Source organism: Peromyscus maniculatus, chromosome 5 (genome assembly GCF_049852395.1).
Source record: "Peromyscus maniculatus bairdii isolate BWxNUB_F1_BW_parent chromosome 5, HU_Pman_BW_mat_3.1, whole genome shotgun sequence".
NCBI classification, from domain to species: Eukaryota; Metazoa; Chordata; class Mammalia; order Rodentia; family Cricetidae; genus Peromyscus; species Peromyscus maniculatus.
Window position 1 is genome coordinate 97,988,235 of NC_134856.1, and position 22,629 is coordinate 98,010,863.

Below are 22,629 nucleotides of genomic sequence, written 5' to 3' on the forward strand. Positions count from 1 at the left end.
AAAATACAGAAGACAAGAAAAGGAGAAGTTTACACCTGAGTCCGGACTCTGAGTGCTTCATAGAGACCATTCTGGAGAAGAAGAGTACATTGTCTCGTTCAAGAGCTGATTATTCCTCCTATGTCTTCAGCATGGCTTTAGGTGAACCCACCTTTCTAAGAGATGTTTTTTGTCTTTTTTGTTTCTTTGTTTTGTTTTATTTTGTTTTTTGCCAAGTGATTGGCCAGCCCAACTAGATTAACTCTGAAGGGAAGAGAAACTGGCATGTCTCCCCAGAGGTAGATTGTATTCTTTTAGCTAGGAAGCAATGACCTCCTCTTAATGGGCCTTTGTTGTTACTGTAAAATAATGAAATCATTGCAAATACCCTTCTCTTTCTCTTGCTCCTTTTCGTCTGCCTTGTCTTCTTATAGATACATGTCACCCTCTTTTATCTACACATTTTTTAATAATGTGTCACTAAAAGAAACTCAAGGCAGTTTCCTTTTCTGGTAAACCCCTTGGCTCAAATGAGCAGACGGAGTCCACACTCTTTTTCCTCATTCTCTCTATAGGTGGAGAGTTTTGGCCTCCACCTATACATTGCCAAGTAGCTTTCTGAGACTCTCTACCATGGGAGATAAGAAATGTAGAAGAACTAGCCAGGGAAGACATTAGAGAAACAGGTGAGACCCCAGAATTGGTGAGATCACAGGCACAGTGTGTGTGACCTGCATAGCAGACCCTGGAAACGGAGACAAAAAGCAGTGCTAAGAATGACTATGATATGACTGCCATATTGCCTCGCCCTGTACAACTGATAGACATCCATCCACTGTGGGCGGAAGGGCAATAGCCTATAAGTATCCAAGCAGCAAGGTTCAGTTGTCATGTGTCTGGTTTATTTTGTAAATGCATTCACTGGTTCCTACCCTAGAGAGTATTATAACTCACCAATACATAAGCACACTGTATTAATTTTCTGTTTGTGTGCAATGTGGAGACCATTATGAAAGCCTTCTATATTTTGAATATATGTGCTTGAAGGGTCAAAAAAAAAAAGACTCCAGTGAAAGTTTGAGAAAGTTGAACACTTTACTAGCCAAATATTTCTATGAAAATATGCTTATAAAAGTCAGTTTTATGGAATCATTCTCCAAATTAAAAACATATTTTTAGGAATAAATAGGGATGAAATTCTTACTTTGTTGAGGAGGTAATGGCAAAATAAAACGAAACAAAAAGACAGGAATGGCTGAAAATTAGGAAGTTCCCCAACCCTAGGAATGGTTTTACCACATGAGGGTTGATGATGCCCAGCTCCAGGCAGGCTGCCACCTGCATGGTACACAGCCTTCACTACTATTTTTTTCCAATTGCCAAGTTTCAGCCTTGGCCGTTTTCAACTACAGCATTTCTATGTAAAGCACTTTTCTCCTTTATTTCTCCAATGGAAATTTATGCGACCAACCTTACTTCCTGATTTCTCTTTCTTCAAACACTTTAGTCATGGTGAGGCAAAATTTCCATGACATTAATGAGATTTCCACAAGCAAATTAAAGAGAAAATATGCCCTTTGGTCTTTTGTATTTAACAGCACTGCATGGAGAAGAATTCTTGGAGTAAAGCGTGGGCGGGAGCAATAGCCAGAGGACAATGCCAGGGTAGCTTCATGCAAGTAACTGGATCTTTTTTCTCTCCTCCATCTAAATATTTTAAATTATTTCATGACAAACTTACTATAAAACATCAGATAATTTGCCCTCTGCTGCCAGCTGAGCATAATTCTGACAGAACAGATTACTACTTCATTGCCAAAGCCCTTAACTTCAAATCATGTTAACATTACCATAGTGGGCAAAAATAAATCTTAGCATTCTTTTCATTGGTAACAAGTAGGAACTAAGTAAGGTAACTGAATTGTGTCTTTCTGAACCCCAAAATTCATTCCACACTTGTAATACTAAAGGGGGCTTTTATGGGAAGAGTCTTACGGCGTCTCTGATAGAAGCTTTTTCAGATAGTAGGGGGCAGAACAATCAGGAGACATTGTTTTCCTTCCTTTGGCTTTTGGGTCTCCAAGTACAACTCACAGCAACACAGATTGGTAGCGTTAGAGCTGGGACCACATTTGTTCCAATAGCACATTGTTGTAGCAAATATTTTTATTTACTCTTTACTATGTGCTGGACATTGTTCCAGACACCCACATCCTTTATTTTGGTTATCAGATTGTACAAATATTATATCCCAATAAATTAGAATACCTTCAGGATTCTCACACTGGGAGAAGAGAAAGACTAAAGTCTGGGCTAACCAGAAGGGAACCTTTCTCCCAGAAAGAGATATGCAAGTTGTCAGACCACCTCCTGGAGGATAGAACTAAAACATTGATGGGTCAATGGTGGATAGGACCATTCCTTCACTTGAGACTACTTAGATATGGATAACTCTGGCCTTCTACATAAATTCACACCTTAAGTCAGGCCTGAAGATGGACTCGGGGATCACAGGATCTTTTCCCCCCTCTACCCAGTGCGACCACATGAAATAATTCTTCTTTTTTTTTTGCCTTTCACTACTTAATTTGGCTCTTGTAATTGACTTGCTGAGAGCAAGTGGCTGGACATGACTTACTGGTCCACAAGCTTGGCCCTAAGTCCGGTAAGAGTTGGAATACACCATTTAAACAAAACAGCTAAAATCTTTGATTTTACAAAATTCACATTCTAGGAAGGGTCAGCAGAAGCTGTAACAAGTAATAAGTTCAGTGAGTCAATCAAGCTGTGATGTGTTACAAGTTATAGAGGCCATGGGTAAATAGAGAGCAGCTGAGTAGGAAATTGAACTGTAATGGAGTGATCAGGACCAGGATCAAGTGTAAGAAGTCTTGGTAAGAAAGCAATGAAAATTTTGAAGAAGCACATAACGGAGGTCAAACACTGTTGCCTTACCAGGCTATGGAGAGGCATCATCCTTTAACCACCCTGGCTCTGCTTTTTCCCATGCTCCGTGGGAAGTCAGGTGCCGCACCTGACTTGCTCTGTGTGGTCCTCTCTTTCACATTCACCTTGCTGTCCCAGTTCTGTAGGCAGCTACCACTCCAGGATGGAACATGGCAGCTTGGAAGAAACAGAGAAACGGAAAATGAATGACTTAAGAATATAGTACCGTGAGCATCTGCAGTTCTTTGGTGCCTTCCAGCACAGGGAATCCCAGAGTAGCCGATGCCCTTTCTTAAACTCCTAACACTACCTGCTGCACATTCCTTCTGCTCTTGTAAATCCTCCTACTGGGCCCAGGCAGCTGTCTGAGTGTCTCGCTCTGTGCCCCTGGTTGGCTTGGGGCTTGTGTAAACCTGACTGGAATGGGATTTGCAGCCTTGCTTCCTGAGTGTGGGGATCCCAGGCTTACACTAGGGCCCTAGCCTCACCCTCATCTCCTCTCCTTTATGTTTTTCTCTTTTCTATCCACTGTGGTACATAGCCTCCAATTGCTGTCCCTTTCACCCCTTGGCACAGTAGGCATAGATTAGGGAATTTTGAATTCAGTTTTATGAAATATGTAGAATTCTCTGTAGATGCTTTAAAGGTATCAAAGATAGCAAAGAGTAGGAGAGCAGATTGCAGTCTTCAGCTTGTTTTTGAGAGCATGGGGAGTGGGTTGCTGGGGATCAAATCAGGACCTTATGCACACTAGACAAGCTATATTCCTGCCACAGAATCATAAAACCATTGTATCCACGGCTGTCTTTTCTACAGAGATGCTCTGAAGGCCCCTCCACTGTGTCTTATCCCAAACAGAAGCAGTCTGCTCCAGATCTGCTGACTCCCCTAGTGCTGATATTGTCTTGGAAACTTCAAAACTAGAAATTACAGTACATTTAAGTCAACATTCACAAATTATTCCCAAGTGTTTCTCAAATCTGGTGCTGTCTCTCTGTCTTCCAGGCCACACAGATCTCTGGGGTGACAGGGCAGCTCCCTTAAGTAGATTGCCATGGCATTCCTCAGTTCCTCGACGACACTGCCAGAACTAACCTTTTCAAAAGGTTATAACAACCTTGATTCAAATCTGGGTTGCTACGGCTGGAGAGATGGCTCAGCAGTTAAGAGTTTTTATGTTGTTCTTGCAGAGGACCTGAATTTGGGTTCCCAAGACACACATCAGGCAGCATGCAACCACATTGAACTCCTGGCCTAGGGAATCTGATGCCCTCTTCTGGCCTCCATGGCCATCTGCTCACATATGGCATACACACAGAGAAACAGACATATACATAAATAAAAATCTATTTAACAATACTTGTTTACCTGAGATCTAAGTATCCTAGAACACTGGTCACCCCTTATAGTTTCCCCATACGTGACATCACTTCCCAGCATAGCATAATTTATTTCTCTCGTCACTCTGGATTCAGCTCGGTTTCGTAGCCCTCCTAACCTTTTTGTTTGTTTGTTTGTTTGCACATTTCCCATTTTAATTACTTGTTCATTTCAAGTATTATCTCAGACTTTTGCTGTAGTTGGTTTTATTGTCCACAACACACAATTAGTGCATATAAACTAATAACCAAACCTGCATCCCTCCTATAAAGTCTGACTTCTACTAGGGGTATAGAAAATTACAGTCTGATGATGAAATAAAGTTGGTACTTATATTACTTAAGGAATGTTATAAATCTACTTGGATACGGCAGCACTAACAGATTGAAACATTTAGGAGTGGTTGGTGAAGAAAAAGACTGGAAAATGCCAAGATTAAGAGTCTTACATGGTGAAAAGAGTGTGTGGCACAGTGTCCCAAGGTCTCCCCCACCCTTTGATTTAATGACGTGAACCTGAGGAGCCCTGCTCAGTAATCATGCTCATTTCTCATGGGGTGAGGATGTGAGAGAGGAAAGGAACAATGCATTTACCCAAGTGTCTTACTGTTTAGTTGCAGAGCATGGGTGTCTGTGATGCTAAGGCTAGTTTTTAGATAGCATTCCTTCCTGCATCGCGGGAGCCAGTCTCTGATGAGATCCAGTGGGCATGTCTTACTTCATCATGCCTCTTCAGTGCTTGGTATATAACTGTTATGCTCTAAATAAACTTGGAGTTAGTAGTGAAAGAGTCAACACAGTGGGGAAGGTGGGCAGGGTTTCAAAGAGATTTTCCCTGATTTCATATCTCCTCCTTTTCTTACTGTCGTTTATAAGATTTATCTGTATTTCTGTCAGCAGTCCCTGATATCCTCCTGTACACACACACACACACACACACACACACACACACACACACACACACACACACAAACATCTAATCTCTTATTAACTACTCAACGTTCTCCCAACACTTTCTCATGTAAGACTGTTTCAGCAATGTGATTGGCAGAACACTTTTAGGCAGAATACTGTCCAGGAATGTGGTTGGTCTATGACTTTTGAAAATGATTTTTCAACCTCTTCTCTAAATAATTTTACTTTTCAAATTCTTGGGCTGAGGAGATGGCTTAGTGTATACGAGTACTTGCTGAGTTTGAATCCCCAGTACCCATGAGAAAAGCTAGTTATGGTTATAGGTGTCTATAACTGCAGAATTGGCATAGACATGTGGATACAGGAGCTTGCTGGCCAGCCAGCCACACCCAAACAAAAGCTTCTGGTTCGGTGGAAGACCCTCTTTTAAAATAGTAGAGCAAAACACCATTGTCCTGTTTCCATATCCCCCAGAGGCGCATATGAGCCCACCTGTGCTCTCTGTCTCTGCTCTCTCTCTTTCTCTCTTTCTCTCTTTCTCTCTCTCTCTCTCTCTCTCTCTCTCTCTCTCTCTCTCTCTCTCTCTCTCTCTCTCTCTCACACACACACACACACACACACACACACATGTCCATCCCTTAAAAGGGAATAAATTCTTGACTTTTCCTAAACTATTAGAACTAGATTATCCAAATCTATTTGAAACCTAAATGCCTCTAAACCTATTGGAAAAATGTTCCAGTGATCAGATTATGATAGAGAGCATTTAAACTGCTGTGAAAGTTCAAGGGCTGGTGGTTGTGATGTTCAGAATCAAAATTCAGTATGGTAGAGGAAGCCTGGAGAAAGTAGCTGCCTACTAAAAGCTAGATCTCATTTTTTCCATTCACATTTAAATTGTTAGTTTTCTCATAATCATACTCTGTGTTAACCCTCTTACATGTTCCTGTATGCCTAGCTCCATGTGGATTCCTGGGATCATAAAGTAAAGATTAGTTAACATTTTGTATACTTTTAGGTAATGGAAGGCTTACATCTTACATTTCAAAGAGTTAAAGTTTGTATTTGTTTTGTATTCAAGGAGGCATAAAGTATGAATTTTCTTCGTTCTTAGAGCTCTGTGGTGTGTGTGTGTATGTGTGTTTGTGTGTGTGTGTGTGTGTGTGTGTAAAAGAGAGAGAGAATCAAGCACTTTAAAATCCAAGAATTGCTATTATAGTTTTATGACTTTCCAACTTACTTTTCAATGTTTTATAACAAAATAAGAATTATTTCAATAGATGCAGCTATATACATAAGCCATGTAAAGACAAACTCCAGTCACCTTCCTGTTTTTGGAGAAAGCTACATGGTGTGGGAGGATTTTCATAATCTGGGACACTGTCATGCTTCTGAAAACTCAACCTTGGCAAACACTTGGTGTCCGGGTTTGGTAATGCTTCCTAGACACGCTGGATTTCTGGGCATGATCCACACAAGTGAATGATGAGTTCTTCCAGTCCCTGGGAGAGGTTGTATTTTATGGCTGTTTTGCTGGCTGCTTTGGGAGCTGAGCTGAGGAGCAGCTAGGGAACAGAGCCTTTCCTCCACCTCTTCTACAGCTCTGGTACAGGGTGGAAACCATGTGCCTGCTGGGTCCGTTCACTGCAAAGAAATGAAATAGATGAGTCTTTTAGAAGATGATTTTCTAAATTATTTATCGTTTCCATGATAACAGAATTAGCACCATCTTCTTCCTCTAGGTAGAGTATTTATTCTTTTCCATCTAATCTGTAGAATTTGAGTACTGTTCAGCTCTTTCAAGCTAACCCCTGGCTGTCTTTCTTCTGGGTAGTTAAGCCCAGATCAGCTTTGCTTTAAAAGATTTTGTGGTTCTGTCATCTTCCCTACAACAAAGTAGGAGGGTGGGGTGTAAGTAGGTAAATGTGCCCAGTACCTCCTAGAAGACAGGTCAGATGTTTAGATAACATCTTAATGGCATTTGAATATTAGCCCCTGACAGCATAGAAACTGAAAAGTTGTTTTGTTTTGTTTCAAAAAGTATTGTTGTTATTATATTATTGTTTTGTGGTACATTCTCACTATGTAACCCAAGATGGCCTCAAACTTCCAGGCCTCCTGCCTTAGCCTTCCAGGAGCTGGAATTGCAGGTGCTCTCCACCATGTGTGGCTAAGACATTGAAAATTTCTTGTAGAACAGTCTCCTTATTAAACTGTAAGTGAGAAGAGTGATGTGTATGTTTCAGTAAACCAGCTAAGAATTTGAAGCTTTAGAGAAGTCCCAGGTCCTTAACAGACTGTTGAATGGGACTTTCTCTTTGTCAACTTTTACTAAACAGTATTGGTAATGAGGATTTTTGTTGTTTTGCTTTATGGGTGTTTTTTTTTTTTTCTGCTTCTTTTTAAAACTGTCATTTGTGGGTACCTGGTGGTATAGTTCCAGCTAATTAGGAGGCTGGGAGACAAAGATCACAAATCCAAGGCCAACCCAGGCAGGAACCGTCTGAGGTAGCTTCTTGCTCTTAGTTAGTTACTTAGTTACTTAGTTAGTTAGTTAGTTTAAAAGAGAAGATGGTGCAGCATGTTGGCAGAACACTTGTATATGCCCTACAGTCAATCTCTATCACAAACAAACAAATTTTTTAGGGCTCAAAAATTTGGTTTTCTTTATGTTTAAGATAGCTTACCCTTTCATCAGTAACTGTTTCTCTATATGAATCTAGGCATTCTTAGGGTAGGTAGAGGATCAAATAGAAAAACTTTGTTATACCTCACAGGTTGATACCTTCCTGGATATTCATGCTTTGAAATAACAGCAAGCAGGTCTATGAGAGTCTGAATCCAGAGTGCTTGGATGTAGTGTGGAGTAGGGTTCTGTTTTTTCTAATTGTGCATTATTTCACATTCCCTGACTGGAACTGATGTTAGTTTGTGATATTTGGGGGTTGGCTTTGTTAACAACTCAAGTTTAAAATTTCCCCTCTCTTTTTCCACTCCCCTTCACAACTTAAAAGCTGTGGAAGGGACAGAAAAGGCAGGCATGATTCCCATGCAGCTCCCACATTGCTCACTGTGAGTCCCGTATAGAATCTACCAGGAAATACTGTCTTCAGAATGTATTTCAACTCATCCTATCAGGGAGAAAAGAACTGGGTCAGGAGCTTACATGGAGCCTTGAGCTAGTGTGGAAAGCCGCTTGTCAGATCCCACCCCTTGTCAGATCCCACCCCTTGTCAGATCCCACCCCTTGTCAGATCCCACCCCTGGTCTCTACAGAAGGGAAGCCCTGGGGAGGTCACAAACCATGTACTCTTCCTTCTGTTGCTTTTGCTGCTTCCTCACATCCTCCTCAGATTCCATTACAGAATAGATGTTGGTGGGTTTTTTTTCCTTTGTGTGTAAGTGGGTGATACCTTTATTGAGATATAATTAATACACTGTATCATTCACCCATTTAAAGTATACGGCGATTTTGTCTGTTGAATCCATTCTATCACCCCATAGTTCTCAGTTAGCATTCTCTGTTTTCTCCATGGATCCCACCCACAGGTAGCCATCTGCTTTCATTCTGCATAGGTTTACTTAGCCTGGAGTTTAGGGAATTACCGCGCACCGTTTTTGCTTTGCTCCATGGCTTCTTTCACTCAGCGTGTCCCCAGTGTTCATCTGTATCATAATGTGTGCCAGAACCTCACTATTCCTTGTCTACTTTTATTTTTACCTGTGAATGACAGTGGGTTTTTGCTTCTATGGAATGTGTGTCCAGCCTGCCTCGGTGTTGGTTTGCAGGGAGTGGGGTGGGATTTGTGTTTTAATCCCATTCATTTCTGTTCTTAAAGCAGAGCCCCTCATTCACAGATCATGTTTGCCTTTAAAGAACTGTGCTTTTTTTTAACCCATAAAAGAAATGATTATGTTGCATAATTGTGCCAGACAGCTGTCAACAGAGACTCATTCATTCATTTCTAACCAGCAAGCACAGGTTTCTCAGTCTCACCTAATACTTAACATTCACAGACCAGAAATTGGAAATTCTCTCTATTTTTTTAAAGTGCTGTTTCTAAGTTCCTGATGTTTTCCTGGTTGGTTTCATAGTGTGTCAGAATTTTTATTAACCAGCTAGAGCTGCAGCAGTCACTCTGTGAAGTCTTGGGAGCCTACCCCTCCCACAGCAAGCTGCTGGAGCTTTTTAAATAATCTGTTTGAAAGATTGACAGGTGCCACCAAAACAATTTCAATTATTTTGTTTATCTGAAATTAAAGTGCATATTGATATATAAGGCCTATTTCAGCCCTGATAGTTTGCGATTTGCACCGTTTTTCTATTTCTGCCTCTTAATGCTTTAAGGAATCCAATCACAATGTGTCCCTAACATAATCCAAGCCATGACAGTCATGGAACTTTTCAGAAATACTGCTTATCAAGTAATGCCCACAAGAAGATGTCAGCTGAGCTCAGATGTAAAGTGGGAGGAATTCTTAGGGAATTTGCTTTTCTTTTAGGTACATCATTTCTATCTCTCTTCCATACTGGTTTTATTGTGCATTCAATTTTAATGAAGTCTAAATCACTTTCTCCTTTCCCACCTTTCCACAGATGTCTCTGGGAAGCTAAGTCAAGAGATGATAGATGTATAAACCCAGGAAACAGATTGAGATTGAGTTTTTTCTTAAGATCATTTTCTTCTTGATGCCTCATCTTATACCAGGAGAGAAAGCTGCCCTAGCCTAACTCTTCACCAAACCTGAGAAGTGACCATTGTGTGCACGCCTTCACGGCAGCCCCATTCATGAACTAGTCCGGCAATGGGAAGATTCAGGAAGCATCAGATAGTTCCAGTTTGGCATTCTGTTTTAAATGTTTCTGTTTTATTCCTTCCTTTTGAAAATAGAAGCATGGGGCAAAGTATGATGGCTTACACCTGCTCTCAGGAGGCTGAGGCAGGACAACTGCCATGGGTTCCATGTAAAATGTGATCATGACATCCAAATGGCATGTTGGTGGGTCTACATACAAAATATGTGGCCAGAGCATTTACGGAAAACTAAGGGAGAGCAAGTGTCCCGGCCACAGCAAGAAACTATGGAGCCTGAGAACTGTAGGCCTGTGGTTCAGCTGCACTTTCCTTGGTATTTATTCATGGAACACTACTATGTAGTCCCTTTTCTAGCCTATCCATAATACTGTGTGTGAGAGAGACAGAATCACATACACTTTACAGAAGGACCATCTTTGATGCTTTCCCATATCCCTTGTGCTGTGAAAAACTTGACAACACACATGTGAGAGTCTTTTAGCGTGGTGGAAATGCTGTGTCATTTGGGAACCGGGTGGTGACAGGAAGACCAGCACAGTGAGTAAATACAAAGGATGGAATGGCGCTGGCTGTTGTTTTAAGGGTTCAAGGCTTGCTTGCCCCGCCATTGCTGCTTCTGGGTGTGCTTCCTAGGGATTTTTTTCATGGCAGCAGTGGGAGGAATCCGCTCCTGCTGACTAGAGAAAACAGGCTTGGGAGGCAGCCAGAGTTTGTCTCCACTAATCAGTGAGTCACCCTAGGCAGTAGGTGGGGAGAGTGACCGTTCTGCACAGCTCTGAAGAGTACTATAACTTCTCCTCTTAGGGAGTTACTAAGAACGGAACCTACTTATCTAGAGAGCTGTGCTTTCCAAGTGGAAATTGAATCTGGCCCAGAGAGAGGGAGGCAGAACAAAAGCAGAACGCACCTCCAAGCTTCGTGAACTGATTGAATAGCAGCTTTCTATAAGGCTGTGTGCGCACCCAGAGTGGATGGGCCGCATGTGAGTTTCAGCTGGAAGGTTAGGAAAACTGCCCGCTCTGAACTCACTCACATAATGAAGCAAGAAGAAAGGACCCTGATTAGCTCAGTGAAGTCCATTGTAGGCTTCCATTCTACTTATGCTAGTGAAAAGAAAAGCTTCCTCTTCCCTTTCCCTTCAGGTCTCTCTTCTGCCCCTCTCCAAGTCTCCTTGGTTGACAATTGGGGCAGAGCTTCCCAAAGAAAATCCCTTGAAATAAAGAGCTGCCTTCCACTTCTTCCATTGGCAAGCAAGCTGCTGAGTTCTGCCTTTCTCTAGGCTCTCCCAGACCAGAGTTGGGGAAAATGTAATTATGGACCTTGGCTCATTCTGCTAAAGGCATGATCACAGTTGGTAAATATCGACTTTTAGTTTGATCACGATTTGGGTTATGTAACCCAAATCAACTACCATAGCCTAGACCAGATGAAGTTCCAACTGGAAGTCCCATCATTGGACTTAGCCTTTGTGGGGAATGTGCTGGTCCCAGTCTCCCCTGTTTATTCAGACAGGGAACATTTAGAGTGGTTCACGTACACAGCATAGTAATTTATACCATCTATCTCTTTCTGGTTCTTGGGCCTCTGGCAAATTGCATGTCGTAGTGTTGGATTGGTTTAGAATTTAATCATGCATTATTTTCCCTTCAATTAAATTATTTATATATTTGATTAACATTGTCACTGTTAGGAAGTCAAATTTTCAGCAAAACCACAAATAAACTCACAGCCATTGATTTTCAGGCCAGCTTCACATGGAATCAGTCTGCCTGTCCAATGTCAATTGTCTATTCATTGTGTGTTACTCTTAGTGACCTCGGGATTTTAGAGAGAGAAATGAGTGCACTCTTGACCCAAACCTAGGAAAATGATGCATATAGTGAGGTGTTTGTGGCTGAACCCTATCCCTTTCCTGGACACTTTTTTTTTTCTAGCAACCTGGTCTTTATTCCTTTCTTAATTCTTTTCTTGAGCATGAAAACCTAGCTCTTTCTACTTGTACTTTTTCATGTTTGAGAAATAACCTGAGAATAAGATGGAAGCCTTTGAAATCATCTAATTTGGGGGCAAGAAAATGATGGTTTCCATAGGTCAGATCCAGACCACTGCCTGGTTTGGTGTGTGTGTGTGTGTGTGTGTGTGTCTGTATGTAGCCCTTGAGCTGAGCCTATCAGCTAAGGCTCATTTTTTATGGCTTTAAAAAACTTAAAAGAAAATGTTAAGAAATACTTTTGTCTTGGGCGAATTTCTGACATCTCTAAGTAAATGGCTCACTTCCTCATTGAGTCTGTACCTGGTGACAGAGGTGCTTGGACCACAGAGCCTTGATACTTCCTGTCTGGATTTATACAGGAAAAGCTTGCTTGCCCCTTATATATGTAAGGTTGTCACTATAATTTTACAAATGAGATAATTAAGGCCCAAATTGGCAAATGACCTGCGCAAGGCACACAGTGTACTACTGAAGCCACCAGTGTCCTACTGTTCTGAGTGTTCATGTGACCAATAGCCACAGAGACCAAACAGTTACTCTTAAAAAAAAGTAACTATTTAAAACTTACAACCACATGGGGTTTATGATTCCTTAGAATTTAAATTTATAATTCATTTCTAGATCGTAAAAGCCTCCTAAGTGTTAAACACATTTGAAAGTCTTACATAGTCAGAGAGATTCCTCTCTATTTCCTTATGGTAACTGACTACACCCTCTGAGATGAGGCTGTTCACTTCCCCCATAGACTATTGGATTTCCTTTATACACACACACACACACACACACACACACACACACACACACACACACACACACACGTATAATCTCTAAGTTTGGATTTAAGAGCAGTTTCAGGAGAATTATAAAACATATTGAGACTGGGGTCTACTCTTACAGGGGCAGGAGACAATCCCAAGAAACTAGTCTGCAGAATACGGAGTTTTAATTATCCAACACAAATCCTCCTTGCCCCTCCCCATATAGAGATGACAGCACACTCAGTTTGGCATGCCCCTCAGATGAAGCATGAACATTGCTGCTGTTCCCTACAACTGTTCTCCTTCACATGCTGCTGGCTCTCCCTGCTTAGAGACAAATCTTTCAGTACTATTAAATGCAGACTTTTAAGGTCCTGAGCACTTTCAGGACCTAGTATGTCCAGCTTAGGCCCATTCCAGAGCTGTCATCTCCCTGTCACTGGCAGGGAGTGTCTACAGAGCTGGACAATGTTTTCCTTCCTCTTCCACGTCACATGAAAGTACTAGGTACCAGGTTGCCACAGAAGACCACTCATGTCCAACTCTTCTGGTGTGTCAGCAGGACAGAGGAAGCTGAGCCTTTCATTATACTTCACCCACTGTTGGTACCTCCTTCTGCTGCTCAGATGGCTTCCCGAGTAGCTCCAGTTACTTTATCCTGGCGTCCTCGATGGGGTAGGCACGCAAGGCCTGTGTTGTTTGGGTACAGCCCCACAACCTTATTTGCTGGAGACTTGAAGAAGAGTCCTGGCCAGCTAGCCCATGCCTGACTGTCTGAGCAATGTCCCTTTAACCCGCGGAAAACCTGTGCCTTCTCACCATGCCCAACGGCAGCAGTGCCTGGAGCCTGCCAGGTCTGCCTGGCAAGTTCTTTCTCTCTGTCTGCGGCTTCACCGCCGTCCTCAAAGGCACTGGGATCTGACCTTCAGTGAGTGCTTCTGTGTCACTTTCTGCCACTCTCCACCTGACCCACACACCTGGTGGTGCTCCATTCGGCTTCCAGATTCTGTTTTCAGTGCAGTCTCATTTGAACTGACCCCTGATCCCTGATGTGCCGCACTGATCTTGGACCCCTGTTATGTGTTTTTATGAAACCCATTATTTCCCTTCATAATGCTTATCACAGCTGTAATTATACAGTAATTTAAGTTATTATCTGTTTTCCTCCAGGAGACTGTAATTTCCTTAGGGCAGGAATTATTTCTGCCTCACTCCCCATCTCTGGGCCTAGTGCAAAAGGCTTACCACACACCAGCCACCCTGAAGGCATGAGAGAGAACCATCCCCATCATTGTATCCCTTCGCTTCCCCAGGGGAAGAGTGGGCCATGTCTGGATAGCTTTAAAATCTTGTTTTTGATTCTTGAGAGTAACTCTATAGTAATGAAGTAGTACTGTACATTAAATACCAGGTGAAGCAAAGTTGCATTAAGATAAACAAGTATTCAGGGCAATATCTTTTGCTGGTACTATTTCCTTTGCTGCATAGATCAGATCAACTCAACAAACACCGTGTAACGGCCAAGCATCAGGACACAGTGTGGATGAGTGTATGCAACTTGGGAAGCTGTTCAGCACAAATGGAATTGCATTTTCCAGTTACAATCTTTCCTTTTCCTCTCTCTGTATTTCATCCTCCTCTCTCCATGTCTTTTCTTCCTTCCTCCCTGTTCCCTGTCTTCTTGCCATGTATCTTATAACAAGGGCCAATTTGTTAATTTTCAACAACTGGGGAAAACTGAAAAAGTAGCAGTTTTATGGTGTGGTCCTATGTGCTCATCTATTTTTTTCCTCTCACAAAATGTTGTAGATGCATGCAGACTTCACCTCAAAAGTCCTTTGGGTCACATTTGGGACCATCCTGAGCAGTTTGCAGGCCACTATGATTGACCCAGACTCTCCATTGCAGGATTGCATTTCCTGTGATGCACAACTTTATGGATGGATTATGTGCACGATTGCACTGTCTAAGATACTACTTCCTAGGACAGCTGGTTTGTGATAGGAAGTCCCGCAAGAGACCAGTTCTGCTGTCACATTGGTCTTCTGCACACTGTCCCACATGATAAGATTGTCTCCGTGTATGCTGTCACATGCTGCTCACTGCTTGCAGTTCGTCAGGCATTCTGATCGCTGCTCAAGGAGAGGAGAGCAAAGACTTCTTTTCTCTGCTTTTATCCAGCTCTAACCTCTAGAAACAACCCAGAATTTTTTTCATGCAAATTTTTATCCTCGGGCAATCAGCTACCTAGAAGAATAATCAAGAAGGCCTATTCTGGTAGCAGAAAATTACCACTAGATCTCCAAGCTGGAGCATTCAGAGGCACATATCACATGCTGGGTCACTACTACAGCAGAACTCAATGACTTTAATTACTGGATGAATTTTAAGGGATGCATATCTGTATATTTGAAAATGTGTGCCTGGTAACCTTAAAGTAAGGCAAATAAAACATAGCTTGGCCAGTGAATAACAACGGGATAAAAATCTCTGATAGTCTAGAACTGGACATTTGAGTAGTGTACTAAGCTTTCTAAAGAAGGCCTTAATTGATTTGGGTGTTGAGAAATGGTCTCGCTGAGTGATCCAGTCTAGTTTTCAGGTGGCAGTGTTCCTCACTCTGGCTCCCAAGTACTGGCGTTTGCCAGCATGTGCCACTGGCACTCCAGACATGTCCACAGTAGTTGTATCTGGAGAGCTCCCTTGCACCTTCCCAGATACTGCTGGAGGGTTTTCATGTCTCCTGTTGGAAGACACTTCACACGCCCTTCTAGAGATGTAGATTCAGACTGACTCTAGAGCCTTGAACGGATGAGGAATTTGGGGAAATTTACCTTCATTTAAAAAAAAAAAAAAAAATTGACTGGGGTAGATTGGTTCCATTTGTTTAGAAGAACTTTTTCATCCCTTTACCCTAAGGCGGTGGTTCTCTACCTGTTGGTTGTGACCCCTGTAAGGTTGCAGCTAACATGACCTTTTCACAGGGGTCCACTAAGACTATAGGAAAACACAGATATTTATATTACAATTTATAACAGTAGCAAAATTACAATTATAAACTAGCAACAAAAATAATTTTATGGTTGGGGGTCACCACAATACAAGGAGCTCTATTAAAGGATTGCAGCATTATGAAGGTTGAGAACCATTAGCTTAGTGGTTAAGAGCACTTACTGCCTTACAGAGGACCTGGATTCTTTGGTTCCCAGCAACCACGGCGGCTTATAATCATCCATAACTCCTGGGGACCTAATCCTCTCTCTGATCTTCACAGATACCAGGCTCCCACGTAGTATACACACACATGTGAGCAAGTGAAGCCATCGTGATCATAACAATCTGAGAAAAAAATGTGCCCTATTAATAGACTTCCAAAACTGGATGGAAACAGTGACTGAGAAACAACGAATTCTTGGATGACCATCGCAGATTGTCTTCCTTAGCACCTTGTTCTCTGTGGTTATTATTCAAGAAGGGATTGTTCTCGACCTGAACCAAAGCTGCATTTTCTTAGGCCTTGTCTGGGGTGCATGTGTGTTACTGTACACAACCCCCCTACACACACGCACGCATGCACGCACGCGCACACACACAGGAAACACCTGCAGTCCTATGCTCACGGCCAGTGGAGAACAGAGAGTACACAGCAGCTCACCCTATTTTACACACGCTCGTTGCACAGCTCAGACTTAACCTATGCTCTCTAGATTTCAGTCTCAAGTAATTTTTCTGGATGCCAAGCCTACACCTAGTAGAGTCGCCCATGCTGGCTACACAGTCAGTTAGCATCAGCAAGTCTGTCTTAGAGATGTGTGTACTAGATTTTCTTTTTTAACCATGATGTAGTGAAGTTATTCATGTGTTTTCAACGCTTAAAATTTGAACTTTTTTTTTCACCTTTTTACTTGTTGTTTTGAGAAATGCCTAATACATTTTGATTTTATTTCTCTTTTTCTCAACCCCAGCATATCAATAATGACCATATTCATGGAGAAAAGAAGGAGTTTGTGTGTCGCTGGCTTGATTGTTCAAGAGAACAGAAACCCTTCAAAGCCCAGTACATGTTGGTAGTGCACATGAGAAGACATACTGGCGAGAAGCCTCACAAATGTACAGTGAGTACACACCTGGGCAGCCTCCGTGTCCCCTCCCGCAGGCGAGTGTGACACTTCACTCTATAGGTCTTTCCTAGCATTCTCAAGGGTTTTGCATGCTAGTGACCTCAGGTCCTGAAATGGTAGTTGGGTGGTAGTTAGAAGCGAGATGGAGCACTGTCCAGGGAAAGTGCCTTCAAGTTGAGCTTTAGACAGGACATCTCTGCATAGTGGCAAGCGAGCATAAGGTGGCTGACTCCATGTGCTCATGGCTTCTGTGTCTGCCATAACCCCGCAATTCAGCATGCTGCAGCACAAAGCACAAGGTTGATGTGTTTTTCAGTTTAATTTTATTATTTGTGTATGTAGGGGTCAAAGGACAATTTTGAAAGTTGATTCTCTCTTTGCACTTTTATATGGGTTACAGGTATCAAACTCAGGTAGTCAGGTTTACACAGCTTGCACTTTGACCCATCTTACGGACCCTAAGTTGAGCATTCTTTATCAAAAACAAATGATGGGTTTGGGATGTAGCTCATGGAAGAGCACTTAACTGCTCTTTACAGGGCTCTAGATGCAAACATAATGTTCCAAGTAAAAAAAACCCATTTATGTAGCCACTTGGAATCACCACACAGGTGCAGTAGAACTGTTGTATAACATTATTATTAATCTGTGCGTGTATGTTAAAATAAAGCACAGATGAGCTTATTGTCTGTCTCCATGGTGTCTCAAAATGTACATGCATATATGCTTGCTAAAATGTAAGAAAACTCAAGGCACTTCTTATCTCAGGCCTTTTGGGTACTGCATATTCAGCCACTCTGGGCCATCATTTCTCCTCACTCTTTGCTCAGTCTCCATGCTAGAGTGTAAGCCTCTGGAGTGGACTGGGGCTGCAGTGAGACTGCACTTTCTCTCAGGGGGTGCTCTGAGCACTGCACAGCCCTGGTACTTTACATCTTAAAGGCCCTTTACAAACATGATCAAATTCCATGGCTTTGTATAGACACAAAGCCATATTAATGAACTTTGTGCTGAATCTGAAATCAGTGGGAATTGGAGGAGATCAGTGAACAGATAATGAAATTCATTGTCCACATTGAGCTGTCTATTAAAAAAAATAGGAAAGGGAAAAAAAAGCCTTCAGGAGTTTTACAGGCACTGACAATGCTTTGTCTTCAAGGGCCCCAAGCCACATCTGAATCCCAATAAATGCAGAGTTTAGTGGGGTTTTGTTCCACGGTTTTGAAAAGCTGCTGACCCTTGAAAGGTCAAGTTTTTATCCACTTGGAGAGGGGGTTAAGCACAAGCTGCAGCTTCTATTGTGTAGAGTGGTCCAGATTTACCTGTTGTGTTCAGTTTGAAGGTTGCACAAAAGCCTACTCGAGATTAGAAAACCTGAAAACGCACTTGAGATCTCACACTGGAGAGAAGCCATACGTCTGTGAGCATGAGGGTTGCAACAAGGCTTTCTCCAATGCTTCAGATCGGGCTAAGCACCAAAACAGAACGCATTCCAATGAGGTAAGCCTCCTCCATGGATCCAAAGCTGCAAGCAGAAACAATGAGCCTTCTTGTGGAATATGCATGGTAAAGTAGGTGTGTTCTGTTTTGTTTTCTCTGGGCTGCTCTCACTATGAGTGGGCTGTGACCCTGCAAGTGAAGGTTTGGGGCCTCAAGGATGGACCCTGCTTGGAGAGTAATGCAGATGAAGAGGAAATTTTATAAAACCCTTTCTGAACTTAGTTTCCTGTTGCTTGGAACTGCCACCTACTGGCCAGACAGTAGTAGCATTTAACTTGGAATTCACCCTGCCTACTCTGCTAGGCTGCATCCACACAAAGTAAGACCCTGTACTGACTGAAGAGATTCAGAGCCATCACACTGGCAGGTGACAGCTCACGGCTGAAAGTTTACACTCTTGATTTGCTTTCTTGGAGAATGAAGTATCATCACATGCATCATTTCTAAAATTATTTCCAGGGAGCAAACAGCTTAAATAAAGTTTTTAGACAGTCTAGATTCCAAAGGATCTTGGAAGGCAGTCTTAGAAACCCAGCTAAAACTTAAGTCAGTTACTTAAGATACAGCCAGCACTCGGGAGGCAGAGCCAGGCAGATCTCTGTGAGTTCAAGGCCAGCCTGGACTACCAAGTGAGTCCCAGGAAAGGCGCAAAACTACACAGAGAAACCCTGTCTCGAAAAACAAAAAACAAAACAAAACAAAACAAAACAAAAAAAAGATACAGCGAGCGAAGCCTCATCGTAGTAGTTGGTTTATGTTATATTGCTTTTATTTTTTAGGCAGTTGTTCCAAGATTACTGATAAGTGTAAAAATGAAAATGGTTTAGATTTGTTTTAGCTAGGCTTTGATACATCTCTGCCTGCAAATGTATAACGTCTCCTTGGAGGTGTAGCTGAAATACTGGCTCCTCCGTAGACTGTCCCTTTAATAAGTCAAGGTTAACAAAGCTCCCTCCCCTCATTTGTGGTAGAAGTGAGATAGCTAACAGGACATAGTTCAGGCCTGCAAAATGTGTCTTTGGGTGACTTGAAACAGTCTTGGAAAGGGGGAAGTTTACAGGTATGAGACTCTTTGAGTGGCTGTTAGGACCTCATCAGATAGAGACCAGTCTCTCTTAGAACCTTACAGTCCCTAAACCAAGTGAGCCACATTGCTCAGGAGCTACCTGGCTTTAAGCAGGGGAATATAGTCCTGATAAGAGAGGAAAACCACCTTTAACAAGATTATCTACAGTGTCTAAAATGTATATTCAGATCTAGTCACACTCAAAACTCACACTTGTGTGTCTACAGATGCCAGCTCTTTCGAAAGCTTATGGTATGATAAGGATGTACAGGTCATTTTGAATCTCCTGTTAATGACCTAAGAGATATTGGGGGAGGAGGTGACACATTTCATTTCTTCTGTTAAAAATGTTTTTTTTTTCCCCTGGGGGAGGGGGCTGAAGAAATGGCTCAGTGCTTAAGAGAACTGACTGCTCTTACAGAGGACCCAGGTTTGATTCTCAGCACCCACATGGCTGCTCATAACTATCTGTAACTCCAGTTCCAGGGGATCTGACACATTCTGGCCTCTGTGGTCACTACATGCAAATGGTACATGGACAGACATACATAATTATATAAGGTTAAATTTTTTTAATGAAAAGGAATGCCTCAGTGGACCTTTTTTTAATGCATTTTCTATATTTAATAGCTACTATGTCATTGATGCTTTTGTTTTATGCCTTTTAGGGAGTCTAGAATGGGCAAATCCATGGACACAAAATAGTATTTGCCAGCAGCTGGAGGCTGAGGCAATAAGAGACCACTGATTTTGGAGTGTTCTAGAATTATTGTACAACATGAAAAATATCCTGAGTGAGGGAGACTAAGTCATACAGTTTGTTTTTCTGTCAATCCCGATTTCAATTTATAGAGTTTGAAAACCTTTGCTTGGAATTTAATGAACACAGTAATTAAGTTAGCTATATTTCATATGCATAAGTAAAAGAAGGCATTCATTTCGGCCAACCTCTCCTACTGCAGAGAAATTTGGTCAGTGTGTATATTGAGACAGGGATGCACAAATATCTACTAACTTAGCTTTTCATCTTTTATGAACTTAAAACATGTGTCATGTTCTAGTTATTTATTTTGGTGAGATAAGTATAAGATTACATGAGAGTTAAATGTCTCAGGAAACTGGAGGATGTCTTGGCCAATAATGTTATTACCAGGATTGAGCAACTTATATAAGTGGGTGACCTTGATAATAGCACATAATTAAAGTTCACTCACAAACATACAAAGAACTTTTCTTTATAATGCATGCGAGGCTTTGGTTATGAAAGCCTGGGACATCTCAAATATATGGACGTTAGGTTGTGTGTGCATGGCTTGGGCTTTGAGTGTGAAAGCTGGGACGGGTTCAAGTACACCAGGTTAGGCTTGTGTTGGAAATCCAGGTTCTTGTAGTCGGTCAGCCCATCATAGACAAATCCCAATACTCACTTGCACTTATTTTCTTACTTATGCCTTCACTTTTTTGCTAAGCAAAGATTGATAGCTAGTTATGTCCCAAGCCCTTTTGCTATGCCAAGTATAGCAGAGAATTCAACAGAGTAGATCCAGGGAGGAATTCCCATACATGAAGCTATTATGGCATTTCTCTGTCCATAACTTTGTCCTTGCCCCTTCTGGGGCTGTGAAGCAGTGGCCTCTGAAAGAACTCCCCATTCAGATCATACAGTTTGCATTCTTCCTGAAGCTACATTTATGTCCATGCTCCAGCTGCCCTTCCAGTCTGACCTCTCATGAGCAGAACCTTTGCTAGCGACCCTCCATTTTAGCATCTCCTTGTCCTTGTTTATATTCCTCAGAATCTTACTGTCTGTTTTCAAGACCTAGCAAGTGCTTCCTCATAGTAAAAGCTCCGTTGAGCAAGTGTTTACTATGGGTCATGCACAGTTGCATACACCTTATGTACCCATGAGCTGGGAGTTAACCCCAGATGTTAATAACTGACACCTAATTATCCCAACCAAAAATTCTGTGGTCAGGAGAAGATGCATTGGCAGCTTTACACCAGTACCTGAGTATACAAGTCAAAATGGTAACCATCATGTCAGAAGTTAAAAGACCCAGGACCTGAAAAGCAGACTGCTCAGCAAGTCTGCCATTTGTCATGGCCTGTCATTGCATTTTATTGCTATCATGTAATTTCAAGATCAGACTACACAGATGTCTTTATGTGTTTTGTTTTAAAGCATAAACTTCCAGAGTCTGTGTTCTTGTGGATTTTTGCAGGTGACCAATGTGCACATTCATATGCAAGGGTACATGGTTACAGGTGTGCTGATGTGTGCCATTGGTCTTGAAAATGCTAGTTCTAACGAGCTTCTCCGTGGTCATTACACATCAGCTGTGTCCTCATTTCCAGGCTAATCTTAATATTCACATGCATGTGTTCATAGGGAGAGTAGCTCTTCGGGTATGTCCCGTGCCCCCTCCCTGTGCCTCTGTTCTATGCCCACTTACCTGCCTCATGCACTCTGCTGACGAAACAGCCTGTCCCATCAGTGCCCTGAGCAGGCACGGGTTGATGTGCAAACAGGTAAAGGTAATGGCACTAACTGTCACAGCCATTCTTCTGTCCCTAATGCATGGAACCCTGTACTTTCATTTCATCATGTATATGCGGCAAATCACAGAGCTCCTGAGTAGACATAATTTATAGTTAATGGGAATCAATTCTACCCAACTGAATCTTACATTTGAAGGTGAAGTCTCTCAGGATAATGTTCGAAATCTTCGCTTCTCTACATTACAAAATTTCTGCATTTTAGGTTACACTCAGTCTGGTCTTGGGCTTTTAGTGAAAAAAAGCATCTTTTAGACATGCATTCTACAGGACAGGGTGTTTAGCAAGGATTAGAGATACATTATTTTAATCATGCCTTTTCATGATGATTTCTTATATACTAGCTTACCTTCTAGTACACAGAGATGGAAAGTACATAGTGCCTTTATGGCATTCAGTAAGAGATCATGCCCAGGACCTCTACACACACCAGAATCAGAGAATGTGCAAGTCTCTTCAGTAAAATGCTGCAGTACTTATATATAATCTCTCATACTTTAGATTACTTCTAATGCCCAATACGGTATAAATGCTATGTAAATAGTTGCTATATTGTTTAGGGAGTAGCAACAGGAAAAAAGTTTCTGTTCATGGTCACT

The 22,629-nt window shown here is 41.9% G+C and overlaps 1 protein-coding gene across 2 annotated transcripts in view; it reads left to right on the forward strand.

The window, feature by feature from the left end:
* The window catches only part of Gli3 (GLI family zinc finger 3), a 265,800-nt gene that overhangs the window by 231,798 nt on the left and 11,373 nt on the right, over positions 1-22,629 (forward strand). For both annotated transcript variants that reach the window (XM_076572945.1, XM_015998713.3), the window contains 2 exons: positions 16,753-16,902; positions 18,244-18,408. In XM_076572945.1, the coding sequence (XP_076429060.1) occupies positions 16,753-16,902; positions 18,244-18,408 (315 nt within the window). The remainder of the gene's footprint in view (positions 1-16,752; positions 16,903-18,243; positions 18,409-22,629) is intronic.